At 53.8% G+C, this 16,844-nt stretch overlaps 1 protein-coding gene across 1 annotated transcript in view; it reads right to left on the reverse strand.

Moving 5' to 3' along the window:
- CCN4 (cellular communication network factor 4) overlaps positions 1-16,472 on the reverse strand; it is a 36,554-nt gene extending 20,082 nt beyond the window's left edge. Inside the window, exon 1 of the mRNA XM_036091137.2 lies at positions 16,337-16,472. Coding sequence (XP_035947030.1) covers positions 16,337-16,405 — 69 coding nt within the window. The 5' untranslated portion in view covers positions 16,406-16,472. The remainder of the gene's footprint in view (positions 1-16,336) is intronic.
- Between the last annotated feature and the right edge of the window lie 372 nt (positions 16,473-16,844).

Raw genomic sequence — 16,844 nt, forward strand, 5'->3', positions numbered from 1 at the left:
TTGGGGTGCCTGGGTGGCTCAGTCGGTTAAGCGTCTGCTTTTGGCTCAGGTCATGGTCCCAGAGTCCTGGGATCGAGCCCCGTGTCAGGCTCCCTTCTTGGGGAACCTGCTTCTCCCTCTCCCTCCGCAGCTCTCCCTGCTTGTGCTTGCTCTCTGTCTCTCTGTCTCTGTCAAATAAATAAATAAAATCTTAAAAAAAAAAGAGTCGGACGCTTAACCAACTGTATATGGAGGGCTTTTGATGCCCTGTCTCCTACAGTTCCCCCAACAAATCACGAGGCAGGCCTACTAATTTTCCTGGAGCAGAGGCAACAGGCTCAGAGAGGTTGAGTGACGGCAGGAGGCCACACAGCTAGTCACGTTTGGGGGGCGGGGCAGCCGGGATGGAACAAAGGCTGCCTTGCCCGAAGATCTTGAGCCCTTAACTCTTCTGCCATCTGTGGTCACCCTCCCAGAAGAGACTGCGCTCCTGTGGTCGTTGGGAACACGCTCCCCTCACAGCTGACCAAGGCAAGTATCCAGAGGCTGGCAGCTCTGGGAGAGGCTGTGGGGATCCTTGTGTGAAGTGTCTGTCCCCTCAGGATCGCATTTCCCGACAAGTGGAGACCTCAGGCGTTCATGTCACTGCCACAGCTGAGGCCAAGCGGCCCAGCGCCCTGTTTCAAAGTCCTGCTCCCTCCAGAAACTCCAGCCCGAACTACGTCCTGGGGTTGAGCGGGCTGGGGAGGACCTGCTGCTGGGCGGGGAGTCGGGAGGGGCTTACGGCCAGCCTTGTTCGGAAGGGTCCTTGAGTATTCCAGCTGGGAGGCATCTTAGAACTCCTCTCTGACCAACCTGCCCGTTGGAAGAAGAATGTGAAGCCCATGGTTTCCTCTCTGAGGAATATTTACTGAGCACCAGCAGCGGGGCAGGCCCTGTGCGGGATGGGGTTGGAGCAGCGGGCCCAGAAGATTCACTGTCCTCGCAGAGTTCCCTCTCACTGTGCCCCCTTTCCAGGCTCCTAATTCCGAGAATTTAGATTTCCACACCAGGAGCTCCTACAGCTGATACTGGCCCGGGCAGGCGAATCTGGTAAGGAAAGCCACGAAATGTGCCAGGTACAGTGCATTCAGTTAATGAATCCCCCTACCAACCCTTGGGGGAGTAACTACCCCGCCCCCACTTAACCAGTGGGGAAACTGAGACTCAGGGAGTCTAGGCAGCTGCCCAGACACTCAGGCAGCGACTGGCAGAAGGACTGAGCCTGCAGGGTCTGACTCCATGCTCTGTGCTCGAAGCCTCTGGTTTCCCTTTGAATCACCCGTCGCCCCCCTGCCCCACTCAAAGCCACCCCCCCGCGGTGCATGGTGCTGATGACAACTTTTGCCGGGGCCCCTCCCCAGGCAGGGGACGCTTGATGACATCAGCTTCTAGTAAGATGGCCTGTCTATGAAACCCCAGGCAGCAGCTGAGGTGTGGGGGAGGTGATGGTGTCTTCCTAGGGGGCCCAGTTAGTCCTGGAGCCTCCAGTCCAGTGAGTCCCCTGCACCTGTGTCCATCCAAGTGCAGCCTCCCGTGTCCCCAAGGGGCAGAGCCAGCTCACCCGTGGGTGTCTCCCTGAGGTTCCTCTCGGGAGCACTAGCTCCCTGAGATGCCAGACAAAGCTGTGTCCGTCCGTCTGTCTCACACGCATGTTTTCTCTTTCACACACACACACACAGGCTATCAGCCACTTTGAATGTCCAGGTTAGCACGGCATGGCCACTTGCCCTTTGCCATGAGGCATGGACCATTGTCATGAAGACATGGGCTCTCTTTTTCCATCCATAACATGAACGGGGGAAGTGCCTCAGCCGGAGAATGGAGGTAAGACGTTCCCCAGGGCTTCTCTTCACTGGCTTCCTTGGGAAGTCAGCCAAATCTCAGGGCATGGCCCCCTCGCCCTTCCCGTGACCGGGGACGTGCCCTCTGCCCCGTAGCACCGTCCTTGCCGTGGGGGGCTCGGGGTGCAGTGGTAGTGGAGACTTGTGCTGAGCTTGAACGGCTGGGCAGAGTGCCGGAACCAGCGAGCTTGGGCCGCTCCGCCATGTTGGGCCCTTGTCTACATGGACAATGAGCATAGGACTTTTGGGATGCTGTTTTTAAAAGAACACTTAATTCTATTTTTCAGCCCATTCCAAGCAATAGGTCCTTGGGCAAAACCCACAGAGCACAGAGAGTAATTCGGGCAACTGGCCCAAGAGGAAGGTTTGGAGGAAGTTCTGTGTAGCCCAGAGCAATAGACTAGGAGGCCATTGTGTCTGCCCAGGATCTCCAGAATGGGACTTTCCTTCTGGGGCCGAAGCTCTTCCTGGAACCCCAGGATACTTGCTTGGCTGGGCCCTTGGGACACCCTGGGGCTCTTACCAGGTTCCCACTTTTTTTTTTTTTTTTTTTTTTGGTGTTGGAGCCTCTCCCTGCATTCCCCAGCACAGACAGGAGCCGGTCCCATGCCCTGCCTCCTTCCCCAGACAGCTCAGCTGCTGCCCTTTTACACACGCTGAGCTATCCGAGCCAGGGTGGCTGTGCCCATTCTGCAGATGGGGAAACTGATCTTTGCAAACTCACTACCACATGGGGCTTACATCAGGTTTTCTAACAGCAGAAGCCAAGAGGGGAAAAAAAACAATCTTTGCTTTGCTTCCCCAGGTGGGTGCCCAGTGCTCACTTGGTCACAGCCTGTTTCTGGCCAGTTCCACCTGCTCAGCCTCACCAGGGACGCCCCGACCCAGCCACCTCTCAGGACAAGCAGGGTGGCCATTACAAGTAGAATCACTCCCCACCGTGGTTCCCAAACTTCGCTGCACGTCAGAACCACCTGGAGGCTTTAACAAACACTGATGTGTGGCCACTGTCCCCAGATATCCTGACTTAAATGCTTTGGGCAGGGGTGTGGGCACTGGGACGTTTCCAGGTGGTTCTGAGAGCAGTGGAGGTGGAGAACAGCTGTGGCCTACAGACCCTGTTAGAATACAGACTCCTGACCCCCACATGGAATATTCGGCTTTGGTTCCTCTAGGCCGGGCGGAGAATCTGTATTCTGGCCTGCACCTCTGGTGATTCTCATGGGAATGGGAACCCTGTCTTCGAGTGCACGGCAGGGGAGGGAAAGGTGTGGGGGCTCCAGGCTGCCTTCCTCTTTGTATGACCACTGTCTTTGTCGTGGAACACAGAACTTCTGTATGATCACACTTCCGTGCATTATGTGCAGACGCCCTACAAGTCATGAGGTGGAGCCCTTGTGAGTGGGGTTAGTGCCCTTCTGAAGGAGACCCCAGAGAGACCCCTCGCCCCTTCCTCTGCGTGAGGACAGTGACAAGACACCAGCTACGACCTCATCAGAACATGACCACGTGGGCTCCTTGATCTCGGTCTTCCAGCTTCCAGAACTGTGAGAAATACATCTCTGTTGTTCATAAGCTCCCCGGTCTGTGGTGTTTTGTCACAGCTGCTTGGATGGATTAAGACAGCATCCGACACTCGCCCCTCTGGACAAGGAGGGCGATCGTGAGGCAGGGTAAAAGAAATGAGTTGATCCCTGCAATGGAACTTCCTGGACAAACAGAAGCAAATGAAAATTGGGGGAAAAAAAATTAAAGCCCCTGTAGGAAATGCTGCAGATGTAGTTTGGAGATGCTGTTTAACGATGAGCAGTAACTATGGATTTTATGGTGTTTTCCAGCCTCTGAAGATGGACCCGGGGACGAGTGAATCTACAGTTTGACTTGCATTATCAGTTTCCCAAGAACGCATGGCAGCAGGCAAGGAAGCGGAGAGTCAGAGAGTCGGAAGCCGGCCAGGGCGGGTGGGGCACCCAGGGGACTGGAATGTTCTGCTTGATGACTGAGATGGACCCCATCCTCTTCTGAGTGTGTGCGTGGTTCATCGGGGACAGGTGCCCTTGCGGGAGAGGAAAGGGCACGGCATCAAGACTACCCCACGGGGTGGTGAGGATCGTGATGGGGCTGAGCCCAAGCTGCCAAGGACCCCAGGAGAGGAGATGGGAACCTCCCATGGGGGGTTATCGGGGAAGGGCTGTCTTTCTTGCCTCCTCAGTGCCCAGCACCGTGCTTGGCTCTCCAGGGGCAGGTGCTCAGTGACTGGAGGGGATGGTCCTGGAGCCTGGCTTGCTTGCATTTGGGAGGCAGCACCTCGACACTCCACAAGGGGGCAGCCTTGAGACAGAAATGGTCTGAGCAGACCCTCAACTGTGTTCTGGGGGCTTCAGGAAAGGGCTGCCCTGCCTGGAAGCAGTTTCTGTTCACCCCTTTACTGAAAAGAGGGCCCTGGGGGCAGTGGAAGAATGTGACCCCCTCTGGCCTGGGCCCAGAGCTGTGGGACCCCCACAGCCCACCTGCCTTCTCTACCACTTTGTTCTCACATCTGATACAAGGGACAGGGTAGTCACAGTATAAGCGGGTGGACCCCTATTTCCTGAGCTCTCGTAGGAGAGCACCCCTAGGGATCTGTACCCCTGTTCCTGGTGGGGGCTGGCTTCAGGTGGGCCTTGTCTCCAAAGGGTCTTAGCTCCCCGCCCCTAAAGTCACCAGATACTTCAATGCCTAGCCCTGGCTCCCAGGGCAGGAACTGAAGGCCCCGCAGCTGACTCCGTATTGGCCAGGCTGCAGGTCATGGGGTATGGAAGAGTTTTGGGGATTTTTCTGCTAATTGGTTTTATAAACATGCAGTCTTGTGAGCTTCTGGCTGGGATGGGGGACTCGACTTTATAGGACAGGGCTGAAGGCTCAGGAGCAAGACTTCTTTCCAAATAACGAGCCCTTGTGTGACCGTTTGTTCGTTCGTTCATTCATTCATTCATTCATTCATTCATCAAGCATATGAAGCATCTCCTAAGTTCCCAGTACAAAGCCTCAGGGAGCACCCCACCTTCTTAGGAGACAGGACTATAAAAGGAGTAACTGCATCTAGAACAAGGATTGGAAATTGCAGCCCATCAACCACATCTGGCCCATTGCATTTTGTAAGGGGGAAGAAGGGACTTCCCATTTTCAAACAGTTGTGAGAAACAACAACAAAAACAAAGAAGAATGTTCCACGGAGACCTTCTAGCCCACAAAGCCTAGACTATTTACCATTCGACCTTTTATAGGCAGTGTTTGCTGTTCATTCTTTGTTAGAGACAGGCGTGAATACTCACCAAAATCAGGAGAGTAATACAACCTCTCGTACCTTTCACCAACTTTAGCTATTATCAATGCTGTGTTGATTTTGCTTCAGCTATTATCCGCCTACTCACATACATTCCTTCCCTGAGGATTTCAAAGCAAATTCCAGACACTGTGTGATTTTACCTGAGATTCTTGAGTGTGCTCGAAAGTATGAGAAATTTTTTAAAAATGTAACCCCCATACAATGATCACACCAATAAAATCAGTTACAATGTTGTGATTTTCTCTAGTTAATAACCAGTCCTTAGTCCTTAGTCAAATTTCACGGATTGTCTCCAAGACTTTTTTTTTTTTAATTGGACGGTTTCTCTAAATCAAGATCAACGCAAGGTCTACATTGGATTCTGCATTTTGCCTTTTATGCCTCCTTTGTTTGTTTTTCATTCTACATAAATCATATAATCCTTGTGACAACCTTAAGAGGCATGTGGCTTTTGTAATCATCTTCCCCAATGTACAGATGGGTAAACTGAGCCCTAGAAAGGTCAGATAATTTGCCCAAGGCCACTCACAAATGGCAGAGGTAGGATTTGAACCCAATGGCCACACCACACAACATCTCAGCAGAGTCTAAATAAGGGATTTGAGAGCAAGATAAGAAGGCAAGGAGCAGGGGTATAGGAGCAGGGAGTGCTTCTCGGAGGAGGCGTCATGTGCACTGTGTCCTGAAGGATGATTGAGGATTGACCAGAAGGGCAGAGAGAGCATCGAAGCTGAGGACCAACAGGAACAAGGGCATGCAGGTAGTAGCGATGCAACATGGCGCAGGAAGGACCAGTGGTCAAGATTAGGGCTTAGGGTTCTGGGACATGGAGATGGTAGGCTAGGGCCATGGCAGAGGACCATAAGGGCCACGCCTGAAATGTGTGTATCCCCTGGGGGAGATAGGGGTCTTTCCTGACTCAGCCAACACAGTGTGCCAGGGGATGATTAAAACAACCCTGTGAATTCAGCCCTCATGGTCTCAATTTGACAGATGGGGAAACTGAGGCCCACAGAATTTAACAGACAGAGCAAGAAAATTACGCACTCTGCTCTTCTGACTCTGGATCTCATACTCCTCCAGTGACCTCTAAGGGGCCCTTCTCTTGCCTAATTTCCAGTTCGTGCAATTCACCAAAAGGAACTGGGAGCCTTCCATGTCCCAGGCCTGGAAGTGGCAGTGGCCATGGGGTGACCAGGGACAGGGCCAGCCCTGGAACAATAGCCAAGATAGACAAGGGTGGAAAAAACTGCCATCCGTTGAGGTTAGGCCTGTTCTTCATACAGGGGAGGAGGGAGCAGCTTCCTGATAGAGCCAGGAGAACTATTTTCAGCATCTAGGTCCATACCTGGAGGTGGGAGGCCCTGGGCTCCAGCCCCCAGGCTGAGACTTGTGGCCTTGGACCAGCCACTTGCACCCCCATAGGGCAGGCTGGGGTGAGGCAATCTTCTGGCACCTTCTAGCACTCTTGGCTGGCTGAACTGGGCCTCTGATAAAGGTAGTTCTTCCCTCCAGCATCCGGAGCCTGACCTCAGCTCCCTTGCCCCCATCCTGGATTGGGTCCGACTCAGGCCGGGAGGACAGACATGGGCAAGGGGCTGGCACACAGGGACACCCCTGGGAGCAGGTCCTGCCAGCCCTGCCTGGGGGACGAGGTGGTGATTTTGAAGCTCTGTTGGCCTGGGGGATCAGAGTAAAACTCTGCCTCAGTTTCCTCCTCTGTGGGTGGGGGTGATAACAGTTCCTGCCCCGCAGAGCTCTCCTGTGGACTAAGTGAGGTATGTGTGGCCCCAGCTCACAGTGAGGGTCCAACGGGGGGTGGTGCTTGCGGCTGTCGGACAGAAGTTTGCCTGGATCAGGACGCGGCTCCTTGGAGTACGGGGCCTGGAGCTGCTGTTAAAGAAGTCAGCTGGTGTGTGTGCGTGTGCGTCTGAGTGTGTCTGTGTGTGTGCGCACACTCGTGTATGCCTGTGTCTCTGTGTGTATGTGTGTGTGTGTGCATGCACACTCGTGTATGCCTGTGCCTGTGTGTGCATGCACACCTCTCTGTGTATGTGTGTGTGTGCACACTCGTGTATGGCTGTGTCTCTGTGTGTGTACGTGTGTGTGCGTGCACACTCGTGTATGCCTGTGCCTGTGTGTGCATGCACGCCTCTGTGTGTGTGTGTGTACAGTGTGTGTGTACACTTGTGTGTGCATGTGTGTGTATGTGTGTGTCTGTGTGCGTGCGCCTGTGTGTGTACATGTGTGCGTCTACACTCGTGTATGCTCGTGTCTCTCTGTGTGTGTATGTGTGCATTGCATGTGAGTGTGTCTCTGTGTGTGCACACTCGTGTATGCCTGTGTGTGTATATGTGTGTGTCTGTGTGTGTGTAGTGTGCATGTACACTCGTGTGTGCGTGTGCCTCTGTGCATGTGTGTGTACATGTGTGCATGTACACTCGTGTATGCTCGTGTCTCTGTGTGTGTATGTGTGCATTGCATGTGAGTGTGTCTCTGTGTGTGCACACTCGTGTATGCCTGTGTGTGTATGTGTGTGTATCTGTGTGCGTGTGCCTGTGTGTGTCTGTGTATGTGTGCATGTGTGTGTACAGTGTGCGTGTACACTCGTGTGTGCGTGTGCCTCTGTGTGTACAGTGTGCATGTACACTCGTGTATGCTCGTGTCTCTGTGTGTGTGTATGTGTCCATTGCATGTGAGTGTGTCTCTGTGTGTGCACACTAGTATATGCCTGTGTATGTGTGTTTGTGTGTGTGTGTGTGCGTGCACGCACATGGAGGAGGCAGGCTTAAAGAGTAGCAGCAACAAGGACAGATGGGCGGCCATAACCCCCAATCCGTGCGGCCCCCGCCCTCCAGGTTTGCTGTTCCAGAACTCTCAACAGGGCCTTGAAGACAACCCCCGCTAACGCCAGAGCACCTTGATATCCGCGCCCCCGTTTGCTGCTCCCCAACCTCCTCCTCCACGTGTGCTCAGCACCTAGCCTGCCTTCTCTCACCAGATCATGGGGGCTCTGTGAGCCAGGCTTTTAAAGTCCATTTTCCAGATGAAAGGCTCAGGCCCCGCTGGGAAGGGGCAGACCTGGCTCTCGCTCTGGGCTGTGTGCTGCTGCCTGCCCTCACCCAGCACGCCCCCCGGCACAGGCAACCCCGGGGTTCTTGTCTGCATTTCAGCTGGAGAAGCCGGGGCTCAGAGACTAAAGCAGAGCCTGACTAGGACCGCACCTTCGGACTCCTGGTTCTGGGCTCAGCAAGTCAGTTCATAGGTTCCTGCTCATTGTTCAGCCCTCTTGGCAATCAGGCCCAGGCCTTGTCAGATTCCCTGGCCCCTTCCCCAGCACAAAGCCTCTACTAAAAAGGCCAGTGTCGTGCCTTCCTCCCTGTTCCCTCTATACCCATCCTGCCCAGCCTTTCTGGTTTTGTTCATTCATTCATTCATTCATTCAACCAACAACTAAGCGTTGGGCACCTATAATGTGCATCCACAGTGACATCTACCGGAAAGTGTCAGGTCCAGAAGGGGAAAAGCATGAGCAAGGCCGGCAGTAGGGCACAGCATGTGCCAAGGCCAGGGGGTGTGTACTTGCGGGAGGTAGGAGTTTGAAGGAGGGTGGCTCATGCATGGGGCAAGGCCAGCAGAGAGCTCCTGAAAAGTGACATGTTCCCTTCTACCTAGGCAAGAACAAGGACTCATGGGTGCCCACCGGCTGCTCCACCTGGGTGGAAGCCAAGGGAAACTTCCTGGAGGGTAGCAGTCCCAACAACATCATCAACAGAGAAGAGGGAGGAAGACATTTCAAACAGAAGGAACAGTAGGGGCCTATGCACAGGAGAGAGGACACTTGAGTATTTGGGACAATGGCCCTTGAAATAGGGAAGAAGGTGAACGAAGGCAATCCCAAAGGATGAGGGGGGAAGACAGGCTTGGCCAGACTCAGAGTGGGGAGTATGGGGGTACTCAGGGCGCACCCAACTGCTCGAGGCTCTGCGTTTGACCCAGCTTGTCCTCTGGCACAGTGACATCCAGGAGTAGATCCCTGTGTCACAGGACACTGAGACTCAAAAAGGTTAAGTGAGGTGCTCAAGATGCTCCCCTTTCTAAATTCAAACTCCATGGTTTACTCCTGATCATCCTGTTTGCAGAGTTCACTCTCTTCCCTCCAAGCTCTGTGCGTGGACTTGAGCCTCTAGGTTGGAGGAAACCCAGGGAGGGGCCGGAAGTAGGACCCAGCTGAAGGTCATGGTACTCTCACTGGCAACTGGGAGGAGTAGGGAGCTGGAGACAAGAGTGGATGATGGCCCCAGGGGTAGATGGAGCCATCCTCCCTGAGATGGGGAGGCTGTTGGGCACTGTAGTCCTCCAAGGGCCCTGTTACCCACTGGGGTGCTTCCTGAGCTTGCAAGGCCTCAACGTTCATCTGTGGTGGGAAGTGTTAAAACTCTGGAGTCCTGGACCACTACCCAGCCTGACTGAGTAGGCCTGGGGGAGCCTGGGATTGCTCTTTGTAGGTAGAACTTGAGGATCCTCAGGACCAGGCCTGACTGGGGAACCCCTGAGATGGTGAGACCCCTTGGAGATTAAGCTGGGGGTGTGCTTTCCAGCTTTATGAGACCAGCGATATACTCTGAGGGTTGAAAGACGAGAGGTAGGCAAAGAGGAAATCATCTTTGGACACCTTAAGGGGAGGACGCATGTTTGGAGGGTCATCCCAGAGCATTGGACACCCCTTTTGGTGCCAAGGTCAGCGATGCACGTCCTAGAGCAATAGCATGAGAATCACAGCCCATGAGCCCTGCTGCTGGTGAGATAGTGGGCTGCCCGGGGAATGAGTGAATGGACCCTAGGACTCTGGTGGCTCCAGCTGGAAGCAAGCTTAGGGGTCTAGTCCAACCTCCTTATTTTTAAAACCAGATATCAAACACTGAGAAGGCAAGCATCCAGGCCAGTCCACCATCTGCCCCAAGGACAGGGTGACATGTCCTTGCTCTCTCAGAATATTCCTCCAAACTTCACCCCCCGACCCATCCTGCCCTGGGCAGGCTCATAGCACATGCCCCTTCTCTCACCTCCAAGACTCAATGCAGGCTTCCTGGAAGGGCAAGACTGGACCCCTCCCTTCCTCTTCTTTGGGCCCTGGACTCTCATTTCCTTTCACTCCTCCCACCCACCCTTAGCAGGGCTTAGCAGATCCACAGTTGATGTCCCAAGCCTGGACTTGCCTCCAGACTGAGGGCCTTGGGGTGGGTGAGCACAGAGGATATCACATCCCCTGGAATGTCCGTTATTCTTGTTTTGAGAGGCACAGTTCCTTCTCCTCTGATTCTGTCCCCCTTCCCCGCTTTTGCACCCCCCCCCCATAGAGAAGAGCAGGAGGACAGTTGGCAGATGAGCAGAATGTCAAGGCTAGAGGACAAACAGGAGTGATTTCTGAATTCAAGTGTGTGTGAAGACTCACCAAGGGAGCACTGGGTGTTATACGAAAACAATAAGCGTGGATCACCACATCAAAAAGTAATGATGTATGGTGACTAACATAACATAATAAAATAAAATTAAAAAAAAATCACCAAGGTGCCAGTTAATGTGGACTTATGTGAATTCCTGGGGGCTGTCCCCAGGAATTCAGGCTCAGAGCCCCGGAATTGGTATTTTTCTCCTGAAGCCCTCTGAGCTTCCTTTTGGATTCCTTAACATGCTCCTCTCTGCTAGTGTAAAAATCTATCTCCAACACATGAGCCATTCTTGACAGCGGGACAGAGATGACCATTTATCACCATGTCTCTAGAAACAGGAAGGGGCTGGGTGCACAGCAAGGCTGTCAGCGTCCATGGAATGAGTAAGTGGATGGGCTATGAAACCATGGACAACATCAAGGGACTCAGGGTTGTAAGACACAAGTCTCAACTACAAGCATCATCATCATCACCACTGTTGTCTTTACCACCTTCACCCCACCACAACCATCACCATCATCTCCATCTTCCTCACCATTGCCACCATCACCATCTTCATCATCACCACCACCACCATCATCATCATCACCACCACCATCATCACCATCAGCACGACCACCACTACTGTCGCCACCACCCCCATCACCACCACCACCACCGCCATCATCATCATCACCATCATCACCATCATCATCATCATCACCATCATCATCATCATCATCACCATCATCATCACCACCATCACCATCTCTACATCATCATCATCATCAACATCATCACCACCATCACCATCTCTACCACCATCACCATCTCTACCACCATCATCATCATCATCAACATCATCACCATCATCACCATCATCACCACCATCACCATCTCTACAGCATCATCATCATCAACATCATCAACATCATCACCATCACCACAATCATCACCACCATCATCATCATTATCACCTTCATCACCACCACCATCAATCAGCACCATCATCTTCATCACAGCCACCATTAGTATTTCTCTCTCCTACGTGATAATCCAAACATGTTCCTCGACTCCCTCGAAATGTGCTGGGAAGCTGGCCAGGATGTGGAAAGCTTGGGTGCTTCAGGAGACCAACTCAGCCCTGAGCCCAGCACAGCCCACAGGTAAATCTGCCCCTCCTCTGGCCCACCTGGTGCTGAGTCTGGGGTCTTTATGAAGCCCTGCTCATTTGTTCAGACCCGGCACTTGTCTGCAGCCAGTGCTTCCAGTCAAGCTGGGATGCCCCCATCGCTGCTATTGGAGAGAAGTGCTTTCATGTGCTTTATCTCTGTTTCATTCCTTAATCTTCTCAATAACCCAAGGAAGCAAGTACTGATATTACGTCTTCTCACAGATGAAGAAACTGGCTCAGTCGAGGAGCTGGGATTAGAACCCTCAGTATCTTTCCCTCCCCACCTACTAAAATCCACCTACATACACTTGAGTTTTCCCAGGCCAACACTGTCTAGTAAAACACAATGTGAACCATCTATGGAATTTTATATTTTCTAGCAACCACACTGAAAACCAATAAGAACCAATAAGAAACCAGGGAAAATATTCTATTTGTTTAACCCAATATATTAGAAATATTCTTGTTTCAACATGGAGTCAATAGAAAAATTACAGTGAGCCCGTGATGTTCTTGTACTCATACTGAATCTTTGAAATATGGTGTGTGTTCTACATCTCACATGGGATGAGCTACATTTCCGGCGCTCGGCGGCCTCATGTGGTGAGCGGCCGCGTTGGACTGTGCTGGGATAAGGATGTTGCTGTCTGCTTCATAGGTGTGGTTTTCAATTGAGCTGATACACATAGAGAGCACTTAAGCAGTGTTCTCCTTCATTGTCATCAGTGTTACTGAGGCCTGGGGAGCTCCAGAGGTATTGAATGAATGTATGATATGCCGAAACCTCACTCTTAGACATTCGCAGTATTCTATAGTTCTTGCTCAAAACTTCCTTCCTTGCTTTGCTTCCCCGGCTGTGGCTGGCAAGCCTCCCAGCCCCTTCCGGGGGCCCAGTGTGGACCATTGCTGTCTTACTTTCCTTGCTCCCATATGGAACCCACAGTGTGTGTAGCGGCCCCTCCCTGCTGCCCAGAGAGATGGCCAAGGTTCCTGGGAGGAATCCCAGGCACAAATCCTTGTACAAAGCCAAAGGCAGCCTCCTGGCGTTTGGCTGCTTTGTTGGCATGGGGCAGGGGCCTTTTCTAAACGTTGGGGGAGGTGAGTCCGCTGACGGGCCAGAGGTACTGCCCCGCCCACGGTCAGGGTCTGGTTCTCCAAGGAGCACTGCTCCCATGCCCATTCCAGAGGGTGAGGCTTTGCCAAGCGCCGTGCCAGGTGGAAAATGCCTGTCCGTGCCGCACTCCCGCCAGCATCCCGGACAAGCGGCGAGTGGGAGGGGCCGCGGCTGTGAGCAGAGCCTCTAAGTTGCAGGAAGAGGCTCCGAGCAGGGGCCTGGGGGGGGGGTTTGAAATGCTGGCTCGGGTCCAAAGCTATGGACAGGCCATGTAAAGAAGGCGTATCATCTGTTCTCACGTTTTTAAAAGGGATATGCCGTGTCCTGCGCCACACTGCTCTGCGGTCGGTCCTAGGAGCGGAGAATGAGCTTGCATTCCATACCCTCCACGTGCATCCGTATGCATTCACACACACCATGGCGATTTGCACACTCAGACGAGCCGCGATGCCAGATACCCGTGCGTGCACACACCTGTGCCCATCCCCACGTGCATTTGCACGGGAGGAGGGGCGTGGGTCTCCCCTGCACACTGACTACCACGGACCTAATGTGCGTCCAGGAATTAATTTCCTGGCACATAATTTGTTTACCCAGTCACGGGCTTCTGAGAGGCTTCCCTGACGCAGCCCTGTGGTCACTCCCCAGCAGCGGCAGGGAGCTGCGTAGGGCCGAGGTCGTGAGCCCCGATGAACAAGAGAAGACGGGGAGGCCCCCAGTAGTCAAGGGTCCTGCTGCCACAGGCAGAGGCAGGGGCAGAGCTTACACCCAACCTCTCTCTCCTGGATGACTCCACCCCTGCCGCCTCGCTTCTCCACGCGTGGGTGGCTGTCCTCCGTCTCTAGCCCGTACACTTTATAGGGGCAGAAACTGTGTTTCTGGGCAGAAACCTCTCATTTCTCGGCAAGTACCCGCACCAGGGAGCCAGCAGGCAGTATGGCAAAGCACAGGACCGAGGTTCAAATCAACTCTGCTCATTACCAGCTGTGTGGCCTTGGGCGAATTACTGAACCTCTCAGACCTTCAGTTTTGGCACCTACAAAGAGGGCTCGTCACATCTGCTTCAGGGTATTGCTATGACGATTTCAGGAAGTGTTCAATAAATGCTAGTGAATGTCTGTTGCATGATCCGAGGAAGGTCTTATCCGCATACATACAGAGCACTTGGCACGGGACGTGATAACACCCACTAAATGCAGCCCCTTTCTCGTGGCGCAGGGTGGATACTCTCCACGTAGAAGGAAGAAAAGAACAAAGAGATGGAAAAACCAGTCGTATCTGTAGTCACCTTTATCATAGTTCACGTTCCCAAGTCGACTTGGCTGAGTTTCTGAGCTCACTGCCCTGTCCTCCTCAATTTCTCTCTTCCCGGTTGGCATCTTGCTCCTTCAATTACAGAACTTTTAGATAATTTTTTACTATCCAATAGGGCAAGTCTTCCCTCAGAACGCTACTTCCTCAAAGTTTTTTCCTGGCAATTCTCACAACCTTTTCTTCCATATGAACATCTATAATCATTTTTCCAGTAAAATCCCACTGGGCGCCTGAGGGAACTTGCATTCCTATTATATATTAGTGAGCAGAGGACAGCCATGTATGGAGTTTGGCCAGAAAGCAAAGACCTGGTTGCCATCTGTCTCACAGCCCTCGCTGGGGGCGTCAGGATGCTCTGAGAGCTCCCTTTGTCTGGGAGCTCCTGGATCTGGACACCAGTGTGGGCTGGGTCGTGTTGGGTGCCCAGAGAAGGTCCTCGGGGTGGGGGGAGCTGCAGAGAAGAGAGGTCCCGAGCCTCCCCTTCAGTCTGCTGTCTGGGTCTGTCTGGACTCTTGGATCCCGTGCTGCATGGCCCCATAGCCAGCCCGGGGATCTGGACCCCTTTCTTCCCCAGCACCTCCTGCTCTGGGAGGTAACGGGCTCCCGGGTACTTGGCCCTGCCTACAGCTTCTTTCCTTCTCCTCGCTCAGACTCCTGCTACCCTACACATCTCACCTCTCCTCCATCCACCCCTTGTCCTCCCAGCCATAGCAACCCCCAATAAAGGCTGCTTCAGCTCCTTGTGGTTGCTCCAGTCTGTAGGAAATGCTTGGTTGCCCCTCAGCTAGGAAAGCTCTGGAAGAAAGAGCAGGATTTGGCAGGGGAAGATCTAAATTGGAGCCCTGGCCACTTATTCATTGTGAGACTCTGAGCAAGTCCCTTGCTTGCCTTAAGCTTCCATTTCTTTCTTCTGTAAAATGAAGTTAGTATCTCCTTTTGTAGCACGGCTTGGCACCCACTGTGGGTGGGCACCACGCAAGCTTCAAAGGATTTCACAATGAATCACACAGATACACTCCTTGCCCTCCTTAAACCTACTACGGCGCTTGGAGGAACCTCCATCCCCCAGGTCCAGAGGCAACTGGGCTGTGGTCGGCCACCAGCTCTCAGCCTCAGATCTGGTTGAGTCAGAATCGGTGTCTTTGAGCCCGTGGGCGAGTCGCTTTACCCCTGAGCCTCAGCTCCCTCATCCACAAATGGGGCGCGTTGATCCCCAAGGAAGCTGTCATTGGGAGTGGGTAACGAAATCCTTCTTGCCGCCTTCCCTCTGTCTCTCGCTTTACTATTGGCAGAAGGCACTGGCTGGGGCTGTGGGGTCTTGGATTCAGTTCTTCCCAGCTGCCCACCTCCTGCCCGCCCCGGGCCTGCCTCTAACCCACAGCCAGCAGGCTGCGTGCTTCTTGGAGGTGCAGACCCTTCCCCCTTCCCTTCGGAGTGCCCTGGGCTAGACAGAGGAGAGAGAGAACCCTCGGGATCCCCCGAAAGAGCAGGTGTCACGTGCAGGGCCCCAGGGCGCACGCTTCATAAGCTGTAGAGGGCTGTGCCAGCCCAAGGCACCAGCAGTTGGGGGTGGAAACCACCCCAAGCAATGTTTGCTCAAGAGAGGCGCTTGTGTTGAAAGCTGGCATTTTCCTTTCCAGCTTCTCTGGGTGTTTTCCGACTCCTCTCTGTGTAGTATCCCCAGCACTTGGAGACTCACGTTCCAAACCCAAGACTTTACAAGTCTCCTGCCAACGTCTTCGCTTAGCACTACGTGGGGACGAGTGACTGGCCCAAGGTCACACGGCCAGTCTGGGCAGAGCTGAGACTGGAGTCCAGGCCCCCGACTCCCCGCTCCAACAAGTGCCCCTTTGCTGAGTTTCAGGTGGGAAAGAAGGGCGTGGACCACTTGTTTGCTTTGTCCGCCCCCCGGGGGCTACCCCCTCCCCCGACTCCACCAGCTGACCCCGCACAGCCCCACCCCCCCACCCCCCGGGCTTCGCCCTGGCCCCTACGTGGGCGCCAGCTTGCCCCCACACTTCCAGCCCCTCTCGATCTGCCCACCCGTGTAGCAGAACGGGCTGGAGAACGGGATCGGGGGTCCCTCTGTAAGCCCCTGCAGGCGGGACTCACCGCGGCCAGGGCGCTTCCCGCGGCTACTGCTGTCACCGCTGCCAGTGTCCAGGGCAGGAGCCACCTCATGCCTGGAAGTCAGGGGCAAAGGCATCGACCGAGCCGCCCAGAGGATCCGGCCGCCTCTCGGGGGAGCTGGGCCGAGAGACTGGCCTGGCCCATCAGGAGCAGGAGATATGCCGCTTCCCACAGCCCTGGGGGGGGGGTTTATTAAAGCAAGATCTGACGTCAGAGTTTAGGACAAACCCTGCATTTTCCTCTGAAAAAACTTTTCCTGCCTCTCTCTCTTTTTTTTTTTTCCTTTCTTCCCTCTGTCCCCACCTCCAGCCCAAGCTTGGCCAGCCTCTCGGGCTCTGACAGCTCTTAAAGGGAAAGTTACAGGGCTATGATTTCACACTGGGGCAGTGAATTCGCACAGAGGGAGCTGGGGTCATCCTGCCGAGGTATTTCACAAAGGTGGGGAGGGGGACATCGCAGGAGGGCGCAAGGTGGAAGCGGGGATACCCTT

This window comes from Halichoerus grypus, chromosome 5 (assembly GCF_964656455.1).
Source record: "Halichoerus grypus chromosome 5, mHalGry1.hap1.1, whole genome shotgun sequence".
NCBI lineage: Eukaryota > Metazoa > Chordata > Mammalia > Carnivora > Phocidae > Halichoerus > Halichoerus grypus.